Consider the following 20,622-nt stretch of genomic DNA (forward strand, 5'->3'; position numbering starts at 1 on the left):
GTGGTTTTACCAATGGCCTGTATAGCTGAATCATACTTCTGTATTTAATTCGACTTGAAATTAACAGTCACTCTATTAGCCTTCCCAGTTCCTTGCACCTGAATCTTATCACATTTTATGATGCACTAGGACACTTAGATTTCCCTCTACATTTCAGGGCTCTACTATCTCTTACCAGTTAGATAAAACACTTCTTTTTAATCATCCTGCCAAAATAGAAATTTTCACATTTTCCCACATTGTACTCCCATTTGCCACATTTCTGCCCTCACTTAACCTATCTATGTCACATTGCAGTGCCCTATGACATTTTCAAAACTCACTTTTCTACTTTATCCTTGTGCCATCAGCAAGTTTGGCTATCATACCTTCCTTCCCTTCATCTACATCATTTCTGTAAATTGTAAGCAGTTTTGGTCTTGGCAGTGATCCCTGTAGCATGTCACTCATCACTACATCATGCCAATCTGAAAAAGACCAATTTATGTCTCTCCCCTTCCTGTTAGCCAGCCAGTCTTCTATCCATGTCAATATGCTGCCCCTGCATCATGAGCTTTTGTTTTCAGATTTATAACCTTTGGTGTGATACTTTATTAAATGTCTTCTGAAAATGTTAAGTACTTCATCCACAGGTTCTTCGTTGTCCACAGCATGTATTGTCTACTCAAACTCTAATAGATCGTTCAAACATGACCTTCCTTTCACAAAAATGTTGAGTCTACCTGATTTTCCTTGAGTTTATTTGAGTGCCCTTACAGCTTCTAACATTTTCCCTATGACGCATGCTAAGATGACTAGCTTGTAGTTTCCTGTTTCGGTCTCCTTCCTTTTCAATAAAGGGATTATATTTATGATCTTCCGATCTAATGTCACCTTCCGTAAATTGAGTTTTGAAAAATTGAAACCAAAGCATTAAGTTTTTCACTCCCCACACCCTTTAAGGGTCTGTGATGTAGTCCCTGAGGACCCAGCCAATTGTCCATGGGAAACCCCAACATTTTATCTGACACGCTTAGTTGGTAATTGATTTTTCCTGAGTTCCTCCCACACTTCTATTTCCTGATTTATCACGGCTTTAGGGATGTTACTTGTATCTCCTATAATGAAGACTGATGCAAAATACTTTAATTTATCTGCCATCCTTTTATTTTCCATTGTTAATTTTCTAGACTTGCTTTCTAAAGGATCAATGCTCACTTTATTAACTCAAAATATTTATGGGAACTCTTCCTTTTGTTTAGTATTTCTGGCTAGCTTTTATATTCTGTTCCCTCCATGTTTTCTGGTCATTCTTTTGTTTTCTATATTCTATCCAGTCTTATGTGCCATCTGGCTTTGCACAATTGTATGTTTTTTCTTTCAAGTTTGGTGCTATTTTTAATCTTCCTGGTTGGAATGTATCTTTTATGTCTTCTGAAATATCCCCTCAAGTATCTGCCTCTGCATCTCTGTTTATCCATCTTTTAACCTAATTTGCCATTTTAGTTAGCTAGCTTTGTTTTTATGCCCTCATAATTTTCCTTAATTTTTAAAAACAGTCTGTGGCAAGAAAGCAGAGTTAACAGAGTGATAGCCACTATTTGTTCTGAAGAAGGGACACTGGACTTGAAACATTAACTCTGCTTTTTCTCTGTAGATGCCACCAAACCTGGTAAATTTCTTCAGCAATTTCTGTTTTTGAATACATATCCCATTTTCCTCAATGCTGGTGCCAGTGTCCCATTTCTCTCATACCAGTCTTTGTAGCCATTTCTTCATCTCCCTAATACTCTTTGCTTGATAGTTTTAATAAGGTTCAGGTGATAATACAGAGATTGACAATTGGGGCTTCTCCTCATATTGAGTATGCAGGACTTCCTTTTTTGTCTTGCCCATGTCATTGATACTTGCTGTGGAGATGAGTGTCAATCCCTTTCAGTACCTGTCCCATGCTGCCACTATGTTCCTGTTTGCTCCCTGAATTGGATGGCTTCCTGTGTCACAGTGCCATGATCAGTTTGCTCATTCACCTTGCAACCTTCAGTCTTGATCCGACAAGCTCAATGAACCGGGTGTTGGATAATTGCGACGGTTGATGCTCCTGCCTTCTGGACCCCCTTAACTGCCTCAGTCACAGTCATACCCTCTCTGGGCACTGACCAAATTAGATGATCCAGTTCTGAAATGTGTGACTGCCTCCTGGTACAATTAATCCAGGTAACCTCTCCCTAATGCCTGGGTGTCTAAAATTCAGCTTCCCATTCGTGAACTCTGAGTCAAAGCTGCTTGGCTTGCAGTTCTTGCTGCAGATATGTTTTACTGTGAATCAAACTGGCATCCAGAATCTTACACACATCGCAGGTGTAACATGTCATCCATTCTGCCATTGTTAATGTGGTCTACTTAATGATTTTATTCAATTATATTAATGTTTTTAGATGTTTTAATAATTTTACCACCAATTGCAATACTATTTTGAACCTCAAAACAATATCAACCTTAATCCCTTAACAGATATGCACCAACTATCTAACTAATTTCTCCTGGAGCAGAATAAGAATCAATTCCTGGGGGCAGAAATAGAATTTCTTAAGATGCAGTAACTGTTATAGAGATAGGCAGGCAGTCATTTAGCTGTGACGTCACCAGACAGTCTGCAGATAATGTTTAGGCTTTTGTGTGTAGAAATGTGCCTCTGCTACTTTTTTGTTTAAAAGAAGTGTTTGTTGCTAACTTGTGCCAGTTGTGGTAATTTAAACATTATGCAATCTAGGAAATTAATGTTTTCCCAAGTGTGGTATGACTTTAATGAAGCAATGGTGATGGAATTTGGGGCTGAGGGTAGTGGCAGGAACTCTACACACAATCTGAAACCAGAATGTAAGGTTTCCAATGCGGTTTAACTGTTTGGTACTATTGGAGTTTGAAGTAACAACAATTCTTCTTTTTTTTTTTTTGCAGCTACTCATGTGGAGCACCCTAACTGTCCCCCTAAACCTCACTATGTGAGAGGGTTTAACCATCCCTGTGGATGTTTCTGTGCTCCCATTGCAGGGTAAGAGTCCTTTTAACCATCTCAATCTGCTGTTCGGTTAGCTATTGCACAGGGTTAATTATAGCTCGCTTTTGCCTGAGTTGGAAGATCGTGAGTTCATATCCCAGTCCAGGGACTTGGTGATGTAAATCTAGGCTCGAGTGCAGTAAGGGAGTGTTGCAGTGTCAGAGGTGCCACTGTTCAGGTGAGACATGAAACTGAGGTTTGACTGCTGCAGTCTCCGATGTAAAAGATACCAAGGCAGTATTTTGAAGAAAAACTGGTGAATGTTCACTGTTGTCCGGGGCCAGTATTTATCCTTCAATCAACATCAATAAAAGCAAATGATCATTGCTCTATGTGGAACTGGTTCAAACAGATGCTCATCAGTCAGTGAGTAGAATGCTTCAATGTTGGCTATGCATGGGGCAGGTATTTTGATCTGCCAACATATATTTTGGGATCATTAGCTTTCTTTGTACTAGTATCTTTCCTGATGGACACAGAAAAAAGGTTGACGTAACACATACGTCAACCTCACTTGACTCTAGATTTGAACTGTAAGCTTTCTTGATTCCCACTTGTGGAGTGAAAATGCTTTGTGTAGATTACTTGAATCCAATTTCAGAATCTCTCTCCAAAACCCATTTTGGAGAGCACCACCCTCCTGCAAGTTTGCAGTATTCTGTGAAGCGCATTCCTCTCGTCCAGGCTAATGGGGCAGTCGTCCACCCCATATCATGTGCATAGGCAATCCCTAGGTAGTATATCGCCACTGAAAACCTTCCTACTGGGTGCACCTTAAATCAGGGTGGATTACCCGTTTCAGAGCACACTTAATTCATTTGGCAGTGACCTTGGGCAGAGGTTGCTAGTCCACTTTCCGCATAAAAATGAGCTACCACTTAGTGATATCCTCCCTTTTATCCCCGATTCTTGTAATTGAAGGTGATGGCTTTGCTCATGCATTCTGACATACATCCCTTTGCCAATTAAATCCTGAGGGATACAGTTGAAGTGAATGGCAGGTGTTTTTTCCCAATGGTGGAGGATTTCATGACCAGAGGACATATTTTAAAGGTGCAAGGAGAAAGATTGAAAAAAGACATGAGGGGCAATTTTTTTAAAACACTGTTTGTGTGTGAAATTAACTTCCAGAGGAAGTGGTGGATGTGGGTACAGTTATGATGTTTAAAAGACATTTTGATAAGTACGTGAATAAGAAATGTTTGGAGGGATATGAGTCAAGTGCAGACAGATGGGACAAGTTTAGTTTGGGATTATGATCAGCATGAACTGGTTAGGCCGAAGGGTTTGTTTCAATGCTGTATGGCTCTGTGATTGGCCTAGCACCATCAGAATCCGTGTTAGCAGCTGCAAGAGCTGGAGCATATAACTCAATGAACTGGAAGAGGGTGTTATGAGAGGCTTCAAAGAAGGCAACCAGCCCACGACTTCCCTAACTTGATCAGTGGTGAATTTAGGGTCCCATAGCAGAATCCGCAGGCCAGAGTAAAGACAGCTACTCAGTGCTGACTGTCCTCTTCACTAAAGTGCTGTCCCCCAAACTCCCGCAGAAACAGCAGGTCACCTGAGGCCCAATTAGTGCTCCAGCATATGAAAGCAATGTGGTGTGTGCAGTTTATGCCTGTAGCAGTTGTTCAATGAAATCAGGAACTAAATCAGTGTTTCTGCTTTTGTCACCATTGTTACACATGAGTTCCACTACACACAAATAATGGAAATAAAAAATTGTCCATAACTCGACAGATTTTGTTGTATATACACATGTTGACTTTCCATTTAGTACAGGTTTTTCTGATTAGTGTGTGTGAACTTAACTTTGTACAAGAGTTTTCCTTTATTGTGATTCGTGTCAGATGATTACAGATTCTTACTAAAATCTAATAAGTACGTCATAGTGTGAGTACATTGTCATCTTGCTGCGTTTACCAACTGTAGTAAGATTGCTGTTATCTAGCATTCTGATGACTGGCACGCTGTAGGAACTGGGATTTCTGTTCGGTCTGCTTTCAGTGGAGGTGTCTCATCCCTCAGAAGCTGGTGTTAACTCTTATTCCCCATCAGTCTCACTCCCACACAACCACTAGAGATTGTCAGAGTTGTTTTCTAAACACCTTTGTTCTTCCTTTACTTTGTTCTCAGCCTCTCACTCTTACTGTGCCCTTCCTACCACTCCTGAGAATTGCATTCTGCCACTTACAAGATTTCAACAAATAAGATGTCATCGTGAGATCATGTAGGAGTTTTTTGGTTGTTGGAAATGCAGAAGTCTTGGATAACTGCTGTTTTTGATTAACCGATCCCACCCATTTTGCAGTGCATGCCAGATAAAAGGTTTTATTGTTGTTAGGCCTAGTTATGCCAGCCCAAAGTTATGATGTGGAGGTGCTGGTGTTGGACTGGGGTGGACAAAGTTAAAAGTCACACAACACCCGGTTATAGTCCAACAGTGCTTTCAAATAAACCTGTTGGACTGGTGCTGTGTGATTTTTAACTTTGTCAATCCAAAGTTAGATGAAGTAGCTTCAAATCTGCCGTTAATTAGATTCAAGGAAACAATGACTTGAATTTCTATTCTTGAGAATTTCTATCCAAACCAACTTGGAACAGGATGACCTTTCACTACATAAAATTGTAAATTATCAGAATCGGATGTGGAAAATTTATTCCCTGTCTTTGGTACAGTTGAAGGTTAACCTTCAATTCATTCAACTTGAGTGACGATTATAGGGCAGATAAAAGTTTTGAAATTAACCTGCTTGGGGGCGGGAGCAGGGAACGTTACATGCGAGGCAAGTTGCTGGTTGCTAGCAAATGTATTCAGATTAATTTATGTGTATGTGTTTCATTTTTAGAGAGCCACAGAAGACTCAATTGACTATGTTCTTTCAGACTGACCTTGGTGGGTATCTCCCACAATCAGTGTTGGACTCTTTCTTTCCATCTAGTATGGTTGAGTTTTACAGCAATCTGGCAAAAGCCGTGAAGATTTTTAAAGCTTGATGAATCGCCCGATTTTATTCTCCATATTTGCCTTTTCCATACCTTTGCCCAGAAACCTATGATTTAGTTTCGTTGCACTGAACACTGTTACTCAGTTTTGATTTGAGTGGTATTTTGCACTTATTTTTCTGCTCTTTAAAAATGTAAACGTTTCTTCAGTTATCTTAGGAACAAAACAAAAGGAAATGAAGTAATTTCAAGCTGCATAGTGAATGTTTAAAGGGGAATACTTGTACGCATTGGTATTGATAATAGATTTTTTTAAAAACAGTCTGTTTAAAATAGAAGCTTTCAAGTATGTTTCATGAATTGGATATCTGGTAGAAAATTTCTTCATGTGCTGAGTTTTAGTCCTAAACTAAAATCAATCATCTGCCCAACAATGAGTAAGATATATTTGCATTTTTTTAATTGTTTAGAGCACAAATGAATGTTCAGTGAATAACGCCCCTAATTTGTGCCAAGTGGTAAAACATGAGGGATCAATTAGAGCAAAGTATTACTGCCATTGGAGTACAGCATGTCCTTCAAAATGTCCTGCCATTATAAAAACATTTTCAAAGTTTGACCTGTAACTTTTTTCAAAGTCTCAGTGCCAGCAACATTCTCTTCATAAAACTCCGTAACAGTCATAATTGGTGTTGAAAAGGTAGGGTTGAGCCGGACAGTTGCAAATACTTACAGTAGCCCCTTCAAAATGTAATAGTACTCCTGTTCCAAACTTTGCCGAAGTGTGAACTTAGAGTATTTAATACTTGATAACCACCTTGGCAAATGCCCAATATTGGTGTCTTCAGAGAAGGACAATGCTGTAAGGACACTATGGAACACATTCACCTCTTCAAACAACATGCTTTTCAGTAATTGCTACTTTGCATGTAAATGGTAAAAATAATATTATTATATTTGTGGAAACATGTTCCATGCAAGATACTCTCCACTTGAACGAATGTTTTAAAGTCTTGCATCTCTCCAAGTGCTCCAAGTATTTTATGTTTACTTTAATTGTTTGCCTTTAAGTTAATAAACCCCATCCCTTAAACTGCTATTGTTTCCTAAGGGATGGGGAATCTGTTTGTGACACATTCCAAGTATACAGAACTTGGTTGAATTTTAAATTCAACCTTTTAATTGAAGAAGGGAACTTAAAACTTAACTTGCACCAGAGTTTAAAATGGGCATTAGTTCTGTGTATGCAGTTAAGCCAAATGATATGATGCTTGCACAGTTCATTGTTAACTATACTGTATGTTTATGTAAAAGCATTAATTGAATTATTTTGGGGTCTGAAGCATTTTAGTATACAATTGTGATCTGAAATTGGACTTTGTTTTTACTTGCACTTTTTAAATGGGTTATAATGTTGGATTTTGTATTATTGGTAAATTGCTTATTTATTTAAAAGAATCTCTTTTCATAGCTTCACAAATTGAAGAAACTGTTGTCCCTGTTACTGTGTGCTTGGCAATTCATGCTGGAAAGATGCATTAAAAAAAAATCCCTCCTCAGTGTTTTCAAACTGACTACTGATTGCAACGATTGATAATCCTGTTGGTGTCAGCATACAGTTTGGACACCATGTTCAAGAAAAACCTTTAAACACATGCATTTGATGTCTGCTGTGCAATTTAAAATGTATAGAATATTGGAAGGAAGGAATTAGTTGAACTAATGTTAACTCTAAGTGCTGCTTCAGTATGACAGGAATTATGTGATGGTAAGCTGTATTAATTGCTTGATCTGAAATCTGGCCTTTCTTACAACGGTATCCTTATTACAGCAAACATTGTACATTTTAAAGTTCAAATACATTTTTTTTTTACTGATGCCAAAAGTAAAAATGATTTACTTAAGAAAATTAAAACCGCTTTCCAATCAGCTTTTGGCCTTTTGTCTTTGGTATGGAGGATGAGAGTAAAGATCCAGGCTTATGAAGCAAAGTAGGAATAAATCAAAGGTAGGAATTTTAGGCTAATATAATTAATTCCAAAGAAGTAATGGAGAAAGTCATGAGTGTGATGACAGACAGGCCTCCATTATGGGTTAGTGAAGGTCAATCAGAAACTTGATGTTTTGGTCATGTTCTCTTCCCCCAGTTCCCCCCCCCCCCCCCCCCCCCCCCCCCATCTAATAAACGCAATTGGATTGTTTAAAATTGTATTTATTTATTCACAGACTGTAGATGTCGCTGGTATGGCCTTCATTGTCCTTGAGAAAGTTTAATGAACTTCTGACTGCTTGAAAGAACTGCCATTAAAGGGATTCCAGGCTTTTGATCCTCTGATTTCGGGGAAGGAAACTAATATAGTAGTCAGAGGATTATGAATCCATGGAATTCTTTACCATAAGAGGGCTGTTGCAGTTGGTCATTATATATTCAAGACTGTTGTAGCTTTTCAGAAAACATTCGATAGGATTTTAAATAAAACCTTACCCATAAGAGTGCATAGAATTGTAGTCAGCTGATTATGCTACCCCTGCCAATGTGACCAGCAGCAATGCTTTCCTCCTATACCTCTCTAGAAATGACATGGATGAACTTGCAACTACATTTGATACTTAATTTAGCTGAGAATAAAAGGTTGCAATGGAACTCACAATGGTTGCATTGAAGCTCACTGAGGGGAAGTGTAAAGTCCACCAGTTTGGAACTAAGAAAATATTCTCCAACAGTGAGAAACTCGGAACTGGGAACTCGAGCACCACAGCTGGCATTTCTGTCTTTGCTGGAAGGCTCTAGGTTTGAGACCCAGCTGCAAGATCTGCTGACTGCAATAGAAGCCAGCAGTTGCCGACAGGCCAGCATATATTACCACCAGTTCCCAATCCAGGTAAATAGGAGACAATTAACTACCTGGTAAAGCTGAAGTTGCTTGCTGAGGTGATGTGATCATCCAGTGTTTTGGTTCTCCATGGAACATAGGAAAAGCCACAAGAGAAAGCAAGAGAGAAATGCTACACACTGGAAGAGTACAGAGATTTACATGTTCAAGATAAATCACTAAAAGCTTGGAATGTGTCCAAAAATTAATTTGGAAAACATTGATTATTGAACTACACTGTAAAGGGGTGAAAACTTTTATACAACTTAACTGAGGTAAGATTAGAGCTTTCAGCTATGTTTTGTACTGGGCACTGCACCATGACTTTAGTGGGGGTTCAGTACAGATTCATCAGAACGATAATGAGGCTGAACATCATTAAATCATATGTTGCATGGTCTTCCATATTCAAGACAAGACAAGAGAGGATCCAACTGGAGTGATTCAAATGATTAAAAGAATTTGATAGGGTAGATAGCAACTATTTTCTCTGGAGGGGGTGTTCTTGAGAGATAGGAATAAAGATAGGCCATTCAGCCCATTCAATCAGTGAGGCTGATCAGATAATCCTCACCTCCCCTTATCTCTCTTTCTGCTATAACCCTTGATTTATTTACTGGTTAAAAATCTGTCTAATTCAACATTGAATATATAATGGCCAACTGCAACAGTCCTCTTATGGTAAAGAATTCCATGGATTCATAATCCTCTGACAAAAGAAGTTCTTCCTCTGCCTGAAATGTCTGCTCCCTTTCTCTGTGATTATACCCCCTTGGTCCTAGAGTGTCTCACAAGGTGAAACGTTTCCACATCTGCCCTATCAAGTTTTCAAGGAATCTTACAAATGGTTGTGTCCTCAAAACTGGAGCCAGGCCATCCAATGGTGATGTCACACACAAGAGCAGCGGAAAGCCAGCACATTCTGTCAAAACACTTGTGATTAAGTCAATAGAAAGTTTCAGATTTGAGATAAATGTTTCTCAAGCATATTAAAGGTTACAGAATTGACATGGATAAATGGAGATTAAAATGTGGTTGATTATCTTATTTAACACCAGAACAGACAAGCTACTGAATCATGTACTGTTGTTCGTATGAACCTTCTACGATCCAGTGAATGAGGAGAGCTAAACAATGATTCAACAAGGTTTAAACAGCTTCCCTTTATTTTAAAATTTTCAATAACTAGTAAGTTGATTGATCTTTGGATCTCTCACAGGTTCCATTGATATTTTTAAAATATTTTATGATGGTTCCAGTGGAATGGATTGTAAGCTTTATTTTTTCTGTCTTGGTTATTGGCACAGATATCAGGGAATAATGAGGCTGCATTTGAATAATGCCACACACCTTATTGCTCTTCAATCACATATAGGATAGAATTTTATTTTGGGAAAGATTGGGAGAAGATCACAGCCCAATGATAGCCTTTTCTGCTGTAATATCTGTATTTGCCTTCTACATTCTCAAGCTACCGATTTTTAATTTTCACCCAGGGGCATAGTCTTAGAATTTGTTTTCTACTGTTCAAGTCTATTCTACACAAACAAGCATTCTTAGCCACCAAACTAATTTCTGTTGCCTGACTTTCACAGAGCTGTAAAAATGGGAATAATATTTGTGTTTTTCACAAGTGACCCTTAGTTCAGTCGTGGCACTCTCACCTCATAAGGTTGTAGATTTAAGACCCAATGCAGAGATTTAGGCTGTCATTGTAGTGCCCAGTGGCTCAGGTGTTAAGCGAAGGCCCCCTCAGCTGAGCATCATAGCACCATTTCTCAGAATTCCAACAAGTGTGGAAACAGGCCTCTCAGCCCATCGACTCCACAGTGACCTTCTGAAGAGCATCACACCCAGACCCACCCAATCCCAGAATTTCCCACACTGAATCCATCTAGCCTATATGTCCCTGGACACTGTAGGCAATTTAACATAGCCATTTCACCTAACTTGTATGTCTTTGGACTGTGGGAGGAAACCCACAGCAGACAGAGAGACCATGGAAACTCCACTCAGACAGACCCCGAGACTGGAATTAAGTTCAGGTCCCTGGCACTGTGAGGATTGTATTGTTAATCACTGAGCCATCCAATGGAAGTGGTATAGGAAGGCTGTCCCTTGACAATGTTTCTGCCCTGACTCTCATGTAAATCAGATTATTTGGTCATTATTGCGATGGTATCTTCCTGTGTGTGAATGGGCTGTTTTATTGTCTCCGTTCAAAATTACTTAATTGGTTGTGAAATGCTTTAGGACATACTGAGGTGGACAGCACTATTTTGTTTTGGTATTATTTCATTTTAGTGCTGCAGTAAGAGTCAGGTTTGAACCCAGACTGGAGTCTTTATTTTGTGTGATTGGTACAAATTCAGATCAGAACTCAAATCATCGAATCCCTAGCAAAGGCCTAGCAAGGTGGACCATGCTGCTTACGATTACACACACACTAGCAAAACTAGTACAAAGTGGACTGTATTATGACCACAGTTAACTCATCTAAATCTTAATGCATCAGAGCTCTGATTAGTGAAGTATAAAAGCAACGTTCAGCAGATCAATCTGCATCTGTAAAGAACATTGGAGGTTTCTCTGAAACGGTAACCTATTCCTCTTCAGAGTTCCTGCCTGGTCTCTGTAGTTCTAGCATTTCTCTCTTTTTTTGCTTCAGCAATCCAATATTTCTGGGTTTTTTTTTTTAAATCCTAACTAGGGGCTTGTCACATTATCCTGGAAAAGGATGGAGAATGTTATTAAGCTGTAAAGTTTTCCCATGAATTATTTGTCTATATTAGGGTTGGCTGTAATTGTCAGTTTTCACTCGTTATGCTACCATTTATCTCAGTTCAGAAATAAGTTGGCAGGCTGAAAAACATTTGTAATTGGCTTGCATCTAATGTGCAAAATTTTCTCAAGGTGCTTCACAGAGAGAATCAAACAAATTGGGTTTCGATTGCCAGGAGGGTGTGTGGAAGCAAGCGAAAGTGGTAGGTTTTGAAGAAGGGATGTGGAACTGGAATGGGTGGGGTGGGACAAGGCTAGAGGGATGGAGAACGTTGTGGGAAGAGTGATGGCTGGTGAAGGTGATGGAGACAGAAAGGGTTGATTGCTTGAGGGATTTAAAGGTGATCAACATCTTGGAGTTTGAGGTACTGAGTTCAAGTAACAAAAAGAAAGTGGAGTTAACATTTCAGGTCTGTTCTGAAGAAGGATTACTGGACCCAAAACATTAACTCCGCTTTTCACAGATGCTGCCAGACCTGCTGTGCTTTCCTAGCAATTTCTGAGTGCCAGGATCCATAGATCGTTAGTATTTTTAAAAAAAGGTCAGTGAGGACAAGTGCTCTGGATGTCGAATATAGTACAGGCAGAAGAGTTTTGAATAAGTTTAGTTAATGGAGGATGGAACAGGAAATGGTACAGCAGTAGAAGTAGGAATTCTGCCTTTGTAATGGAGATTGGCACCTTTGTGGAGGGTGTGGACAGTATGAAACAGTAGACAAAGTATTTATTAACTTTTTGCTTTGTTGGGTAGCATCCTGCTTATGCATTAGCAGGATGTGACCATGTACCTGCAATAAGGCAATTAGCAATTCATAAAGTTGTTTGTGTTACATGCATTAACAAAAGTTGGGCACAAACTTAAACATGCAGGAGTGTAATGAGCTGAGGGAGCTGTCAGATTGAAGTCTTGGCCAGCACACACTATTGGATATGGGGATAGTAAGTGTTTATAAGAGCAAGGAGCAAGCCTGGATTTGTCACAATAAGACTGCTTGCTGGAGATGAATAAAAGGACTTAATAAAGATAACACCTCAATCTGTTCACAAGAATAACCAGTCTAAAAGATTAACAACCCCATCTGTCACAGTGCATCCCTGTGGATATTAGTATGTAATCCACGTTATAGCTTAGCTGAATTATGTGGAAGAGATGTCTCTACATTAAGTTTATAAAGTCCTTAGTTGGTAATTAGGGGCTTTATTCAGCATCTTGTGATGCTTTGGCAGTGCTAGGAATTGGACCAATCCTCCTAATTGTCGCTGTGCAGGGCCCATCCGGCAGGGACTTGATGACGTTCCAAGCCTCAAAACGGCTCAGACCTTGCAGGATGGTGGAGTTCACTTGAAGCAGCTCATCACCAGTCTGGATAATGTTGTTCTGGTCAAGGGCACCCCCTGTAAGGTGCAGGGAAACAAATGAAAATCACTTTTACCAAATGCAAAACAAGGCTTTGGAAATACAAGGTGAAACAACAGTTTTAACGACATGCTTTACAAACAGTATAGCTGTATACAATAGATTCACCGAGTTCCTGAGCTCACTTGTAACAAGGGAGACTAAATAAAACTAAAATGCAAGTGAGCCACTGAATTTTCAGGTATTACCCCCACCCCCTAAACTCCCCACCACCCACCAAGGGACAGCCGAGGGCGGCACTTAAGGACAATTCACAAAACGTCTGGACAATACATCCAGAAAGGTATGACATAAAAAAGATCTACTCTGAGCTCACACCCTCAAAAAAGGTACTTTACACCAGTGTAAAACACAAGGCTGAAACAGTCACGAGAATCCTCAACCAGAAATGGCAAGTGCACTTTCTATCTTGGCCTCCTCCAGAGATTCCCCAGCATTACAGGTGCCAGTCTTCAGCCATGTGATATCAAAAAACAGTTGGAGGCACTGGGTACTGCAACATTAGTACTGGGGCCTGACAACATTAGTACTGAAGACATTACCCAGAACTTGCTTCACCCCTACAGCTGCAACACTAGCATCTGCCTGACAATGTGGAAAATTACCTAGCTATGTCCTGTACACAAAAGTTAGGACAATCCAACCAGGCCAGTTATCACCCAGTCTATTCTTGATCATCACTAAAGTGATGAAAGAGGTCACCAACAGTATTTTCAAGCAGCTTTGTATGCAGTAATAACCTGCTGATAACTGGCAAGTAAAATTCATGGCACAAAACTGTCGGGCCAAGACCATACCCACCATCACTATAAACATCCTGGGGGTTACCAACAGTGAGAAACTAAACTGCCCATATAAATACAGCAGCTACAAGAGCAGGTCAGAGGCTAGGAATCCTGCAATGAGTAACTTACCTCCTGACTCCCCAAAGTCTGTCCACCATCTACAAGGCACAAGTCAGGAGTGTGATGGAATATTCTTCTGTTGCCTGGATGAGTGCAGCTCCAACAACACTCGAGAAGCTTGACACTATCCAGGACAAACCAGCCTGTCTAATTGACACCACACCCACAAGCATTCACTCCTCCACCACCGATAGCAGTGTATGCTATCTTTAGATTAGATTACTTACACAGTGTGGAAACAGGGCCTTTGGCCCAACCAGTCCACACCGACCCACCAAAGCGCAATCCACCCATACCCCTACACCTAACACTCCGGACAATTTAGCATGGCCAATTCACCTGACCTGCACATCTTTGGACTGGAGCACCCAGAAGGAAACCCACGCAGACACGGGGAGGATCGACAAGATGCACTGCAAAGTTCACCAAAGATCCTGAGTTGGCACCATCCAAATGCACAAATCACTTCCATCTAATTATAGGAGACCATTGCTACCTGCAAGTTCTCCTCCAAGCCACGCACCATCGGACTTGGGAAAAAAAAAATCATTAATTCAATGTCGCCAGGTTAAAATCCGAGGAATTCCTTTCCAGGTAGCATTGTAGGTCTACCTACAGCAAACGGAGTGTAGTGGTCCAAGAAACTCAACACCACCTTCTCAAAGGCAACTAGGAATAGGCAAGAAATGCTGCTGCAGCCAGCAATGCACACATCGCATCAGTAAATAATTAGGAAAAAAAGAGAAGCATACCTCAGGAAATAGATACAGTCCACAATTTGCATCCTTACTTTGCACATGTACTATTTAGTCATACAGACATACAGCATGGAAACAGACTCTTTAGTCTAACTCATCCATGCCAATGACATATCCTAACCTAATCTAGTCCCCATTTGCCAGCATTTGGCCAATATTCCTCTAAACCCTTCTTATTCATATACCCATCCAGATGCCTTTTAAATGTTGTAATTGTACCAGCCTCCACTACCTCTTCTGGCAGCTCATTCCATACACCACCCCCTGTGTGAAAACGTTGCCCCTTAGGTCTCTCTTAAATCTTACCCTGAAGGATCACCTTAATCACCTTAAAATAATGTCCCCTCAGGATAGCCATTTCTCCCTTGGGAAAAGGTCTCTGGCTATCCGTTCTAAAGGTGCTTCTCATCATCTTGCACACCTCTATCAAATCACCTCTCATCCTTCTTCAATCCAATGAGAAAACCCGTAGCTCTCTCAACCTTTCTTCATAAGACATGCCCTCCAGTCCAGGCAGCATCCTGGTTATTCTCCTCTGCACCTTTTCTAAAGCTTCCACATCCTTCCCATAATGAGGCAAACAGAACTGAACACAATATTCCAAGTGCGGTCTAACCAGGACGCTATAGAGCATAACCTCATGGTTCTTAAACTCAACACCCCTGCTAATGAAAGCCAACACATCATACGACTTCTTAACAACCCTATCAACCTGTATGGCAACTTTGAGGGATCTATGGACATGGACTCCAAGGTCCCTCTGTTCGTCCATACTGCCAGGAATCCTGCCTTTAACCCTGTAATCAGCAATCAAATTCATCCTTCCAAAATGAATCACTTCACACTTTTCTACGTTGAACTCTATCTGCCACTTCTCAGCCCAGCTCTGCATCCTGTCAATGTCCCGTCGCAACCTTCAACAGCCCTCCACACTATCCACAACTCCACCAACCTTCATGACATCAGAAACCTTACTAACCCACCATTCCACTTCCTCATCCAAGTCATTTATAAAAATCACAAAGAGCATAGGTCCCAGAATAGATCCCTGCAGAATACCACAGGCACTGAACTCCAGACTGAATACCTTCCACTTACTACCACCCTCTGTCTTCTGTGGCCTAGCCAATTCTGTATCCAGATAGCCAAATTTCCCTGTATCCTTCCACCTCCTTACATCCTGAAAGAGCCTACCATGGGGAACCTTATCAAACGCTTTGCTAAAATCCATATACACCACATCTGCTGCTCTACCTTCAATGTGTTTTGTCACATCCTCAAAAGAATTCTATAAGGCTTGTGAGACATGATCTGCCCCTCACAAAGCCGTGCTGACTATCTCTAATCAAATTATGCTTTTCCAAATAATCATAAATCCTGTCTCTCAGAATCCTCTCCAATAATTTGCCCACCACCAACATAAGACTGACTGGTCTATAATTCCCAATGTTATCCCTATTCCCTTTCTTGAACAAGGGAATAACATTTGCCAACCTCCAATCATAGAAAACTTTGGGCATGTGTTTCTTCAGGTGTAAGCATGATCAGTTGCTGGGGGCAATGGCCCCTGCTGCAAATTATCTAAAGACGTCACAGACAAAGATGTCAGAACATTGATCCCAGGCCAGGTCTGTTTATGTACCATTACCAATTTCTAATCCACAGCTAGAAAGTCATCTGTTCCTCCAATGCGTGCTGAATGTAGCACGTTTTATTCCTCAACCTGCTCCCATACTTGACTCAAAAAGTGTGTCGCTGGAAAAGCATAGAGGAGCAGGAGTCCTGGTGAAGGGATTATCTCCGAAACGTCGATTTACCTGCTCCTTGGATGCTGTCTGACCTGCCGTGCTTTTCCAGTACCACACTATTCGACTCTGATCTCCAACGTCTGCAGCCCTCACTTTCTCTCTTAGTCCCATACCTGTGAATGTCACATTTTAGCCAGTGGACCCATCGCTGTGCTTACCTTTAAAGATCCGGTTGATAATCAATGGCTTGTCACCGTTAATGGAGCCTTTCCCACCTTCCAGACTGAAGCCCAAACCTCCTGCATTTTTTTCAAGTTCCACAGTGAAAGTGTTCACGTTATTGTCTGCTGCTAAAATTAATAACACAGGTGACCCAGTCAGTTGGACTGCCGAACACTTCCGGGTCAATACTATTAAAGTTAGCTTCAATCATGTACAAGGCAGTAAGGGCAGAAACCAGCTTCCCAGCATTCCTAAAGGGCAGGAACGAAAAGACTAGCTGCTCCATCTCACCGACCATGTAACTCTAAGGCCTTGCACTGTTTGAGAAACAATTCAATGAGACAATCATAACCAAATTTGGGAACAATGCTTTTCAAAGTATTTTGAAATATGACCCCATTTTAATGTTTGAAAATGAACATGACGCCAGATGCTAACAAAAAAAAAGGAATAAAGCAGCATGGTTACATTTGATGTACAATTGTTAAAGCTGTCCTACTCTGGACTAATGGGGTTGTCAACTTAGCTCAGTTAGCTGGATGGCTGGCCTGTAACTCAGACTGACAGCAACAGCGTGGATTCAATGATCACATCATGTGAGGTTACCACGAAGGACTCTCCTCCTCAACCTTTGCCCTTGCCTTGGGCGTGGTGACCCTCAGGTTAAACCACCACCAGTTATCTCCCTTTCTCATGAGAGAGCAGACCTCTGGTCTGATAAAACTGTGGAGACGTTTGCCTTACCTATAGGTCAACACATAATACATTATATCGAAGAAAATCTGTGTTCTCAAAGGATTTTAGAAAGATGTCATTTATTTATCAATCCATTCGTGCATCTGAACTACTCCAGCTCAGCGGCTTTGACCAGGAAACGTCAGTCAAACTCATATTGGAACATAGTTTTGGATTCACACAAACAGCTTAACAGCAAAGGCATCATTGCCAAAGTCATCGATACAATCATGCTTGGAGGCTGAAGTGGATGGGATAAGGTGTACATGGCTCATAGAGGGCAGATGGCCTAACTGTATTATCATTAGACTATTAATGCAGAGACCCAAGTAATGTAAGGTTCTGAGGACACGGGTTCAAATCCCACCATGGAATCTGAATTCAATAAATACCTGGAATTAAGAGTCAAATGATAACCGTGAATCTATTGCCAATTGTTTGAAAAAAACATCTGGCTCTTTAGGGAAGGAAACTGCTGTCCTGGTCTACATCGGACTCCTGATCTACAGCAAGGTGGTTGACTCTTAACTGCCGCCTGGCCAGCAATGCCCACATCCTGTCAATTAATAAAGAAAAAAATAGAGACGAGCAGGGCAGGGGCTTAGGCCTCAGTACTAGCGAGGGCAACACTCAGAGGACAGGGTGCTCACCACGCCATACATGGTTTCCACAACTCAAACTGGGTTGCAACTCACAGCGGGGGGACTGCTGTTGCCTCACTTCCATCTATTTGTTGGAATTATGTTTAAACGACGGGGATCTGGTGAGGTAGACTGGTCCATTCCGAACAACATTGGTCCTCAATTGTAGAGACTCCTGCCAAAGTTACAGCCTCATTGTCCAAACAGTGCAGCAAAAATAAAACCTTGACGGTTACTGGTCCAGGAAGGATTTGTTCAAAAACCTGTCTGTCTAAAAAGAAAAATGAAACTAAATTATCTCTTGCGATAAAATGCTGACCTGAGCTTGTGGGACTGTCAGTTGCTGAGCTTTCTGTCGGAATACTCAGCTTCCTTTCACCTTCCTTGCCCTTGTGTATTACAATCACTGCTTGCTTTGGCAGTCGGGCCTGCCGTAAGATGCCTAGAGCCTCCATATGAGTAACACCTTTCAGAGATTGTCCATTGATCGATAGAATCTCATCTCCTTTTTGGATGGTCCCTTCCTGAGCTGCCAGTCCATTTGGAAACACTCTATGAACCTGTTGGTATGTGGGGACAGAGTAGATAAAAAAAAAAACAGTTCAGCACAAGTTAATCAGTGAAATGGGATGTTTTTCTCCTGGAGTTAGACTCTCCACAAACACATCACACCATTAGAATACAAACATATACATACGCTTTGGGGTGTAGGTTTGCTCGCTGAACTGTAGGTTTGATATCCAGACATTTCATTACCTGGCTAAGTAACATCATCAGTGGCGACCTCCAAATGAAACGAAGCTGTTGTCTCCTGCTTTCTATTTATATCTTTCTCCTGGATGGGGTTCCTGGGGTTTGTGGTGATGTCATTTCCTGTTCTCCACTGATGATGTTACCTAGCCAGGTAATGAAACGTCTGGATATCAAACCTACAGCTCAGCGAGCAAACCTACACCCTAAACTTCAACCTGAGCTACAAACCTTCACACACCTTGCACATATGCTTTGGTTAAGCCATATCTGGAGTTTTAGCCCTTGCACCTCAAGGAGATATTTGAAAGGATGCAGAGCTAATTCACCACAATGGAGTTAACAGGGTTAGATTATCAGCAAAGGATTCATAAGCCTAGACTTATCTTCCCTACAGTGGCAATCTGATTGAGATGTTTAAAATTTTCAAAGTTAAAAATCACACACCAAGTTATAGTCCAACAGGTTTATTTGGAAGCACTAGCTTTCGGGGCACTGTTCCTTCATCAGGTAGCTAGTGGGGCAGGAGCATCAGGACACAATTTATAGTAAAAATTTATAATATTTGCTATAAATTCTGTTCCTATGATTCTGTCCCACTAGCTACCTGATTAAGGAGCTAAAAATCACACAACACCAGGTTATAGTCCAACAGGTTTAATTGGAAGCACACTAGCTTTCGGAGCGACGCTTCCAATTAAACCTGTTGGACTATAACCTGGTGTTGTGTGATTTTTAATTTTGCTCACCCAGTCCAACACCGGCATCTCCACATCATAAAGTTTTCAAAGCAGTACTATAAGTAGGATTGATAAAAATGACTCCCTCTGCTGGAAGCCCAGAAGAATGATTGAGGCTTGACCTTAATATTTGAGTCAGGCCACTCAGAAATGTTGCCCTTGTTCATACTATGGGCTGTGGGAATTTAAAACACACTCCCACAAGTAGCCAACAAGTCTGCAGGTTAATTGAAGCATCAAAATGGAGCCTGATAGGTGAGCGCATTAAGGTTTATTGAACTGGTGAGGTGAGGATATAAAAAGAATTTAAAGGTGCATATCAGTCATAATCTAATGGAACAGACATTAGCTGCTGAATAGCCTCCTCCTGTTGCTGTGTTCCCAGAAATAAAGGTCTCCTTTCCTGCTGTAGCACTAGGTATTACTGAGGTCTGTATTCTGAGAGTCAGGACATAAGGACTGGGATTACTTTGGACCTCATCTGTCTTGGTAGCTCAAATGTACTGCAAGTGAGTCAGAGGTGAGTGCTCCATTTTAACTGCGCATCAAAACCACACTTTTCTCTTTTGAAAGCAAGTGTATATTCAGACTAGCTTGGTAAATTTGAATTTTTTTGTTTGTCAAAGACAGGAAATTGTGGGCGTATTGCCTGTGGTATATGTTGGTGCTGAGGCAGAAGAATAACAGGCTCTCAGATTCCACTCTCACCTTCTGCGTAATGATTCTGAGAGGAGGAAATAACTAATAGTACAACTTGAACAACAATTCAATCAGCCAAAATTGTTAAAGGCAGGCGCATAGAAATAGGAGTACAGCCTCTTGAACCTGTTCAGCTATTTAATGGAATCCCAGCTGCTCTGTATCCATTCACCCTGGATACCCTCATCCTACAGAGGTCTACCTCAAAAGCGCCAGTTGTCTTCTAGCGTCCAGGGTGGTTTGGGCAAAATTCCACAGTTCTTTGTGATAAATAATATCTCCCAAATGGTCCAGCTACAATGTCAAGGTTACAGACAGAAATTTACACGGGGAGTGAGTTGACACACCTCAGCCCCCCCCACCC

General features: G+C 40.9%; 2 protein-coding genes across 5 annotated transcripts in view; one reads left to right on the forward strand and one right to left on the reverse strand.

Moving 5' to 3' along the window:
* Positions 1–7,548, forward strand: part of stard5 (StAR related lipid transfer domain containing 5) — a 46,968-nt gene extending 39,420 nt beyond the window's left edge. For both annotated transcript variants that reach the window (XM_087981257.1, XM_087981258.1), the window contains 2 exons: positions 2,941–3,034; positions 5,893–7,548. In XM_087981257.1, the coding sequence (XP_087837383.1) occupies positions 2,941–3,034; positions 5,893–6,040 (242 nt within the window). In that variant the 3' untranslated portion in view covers positions 6,041–7,548. The remainder of the gene's footprint in view (positions 1–2,940; positions 3,035–5,892) is intronic.
* Positions 7,549–12,340: 4,792 nt separating this feature from the next.
* Positions 12,341–20,622, reverse strand: part of il16 (interleukin 16) — a 215,368-nt gene continuing 207,086 nt past the window's right edge. For 2 of the 3 annotated variants that reach the window (XM_087981256.1, XM_087981254.1), the window contains 3 exons: positions 18,389–18,629; positions 16,690–16,821; positions 12,341–13,038 (listed from right to left, as the gene is read on the reverse strand). In XM_087981256.1, coding sequence (XP_087837382.1) covers positions 12,842–13,038; positions 16,690–16,821; positions 18,389–18,629 — 570 coding nt within the window. In that variant the 3' untranslated portion in view covers positions 12,341–12,841. The remainder of the gene's footprint in view (positions 13,039–16,689; positions 16,822–18,388; positions 18,630–20,622) is intronic. The other variant, XM_087981255.1, reaches the window with a different exon arrangement.

This window comes from Chiloscyllium plagiosum, unplaced genomic scaffold (assembly GCF_037043375.1).
Source record: "Chiloscyllium plagiosum isolate Xiang-an unplaced genomic scaffold, Cpla_swu_hap1 HiC_scaffold_39, whole genome shotgun sequence".
NCBI classification, from domain to species: domain Eukaryota; kingdom Metazoa; phylum Chordata; class Chondrichthyes; order Orectolobiformes; family Hemiscylliidae; genus Chiloscyllium; species Chiloscyllium plagiosum.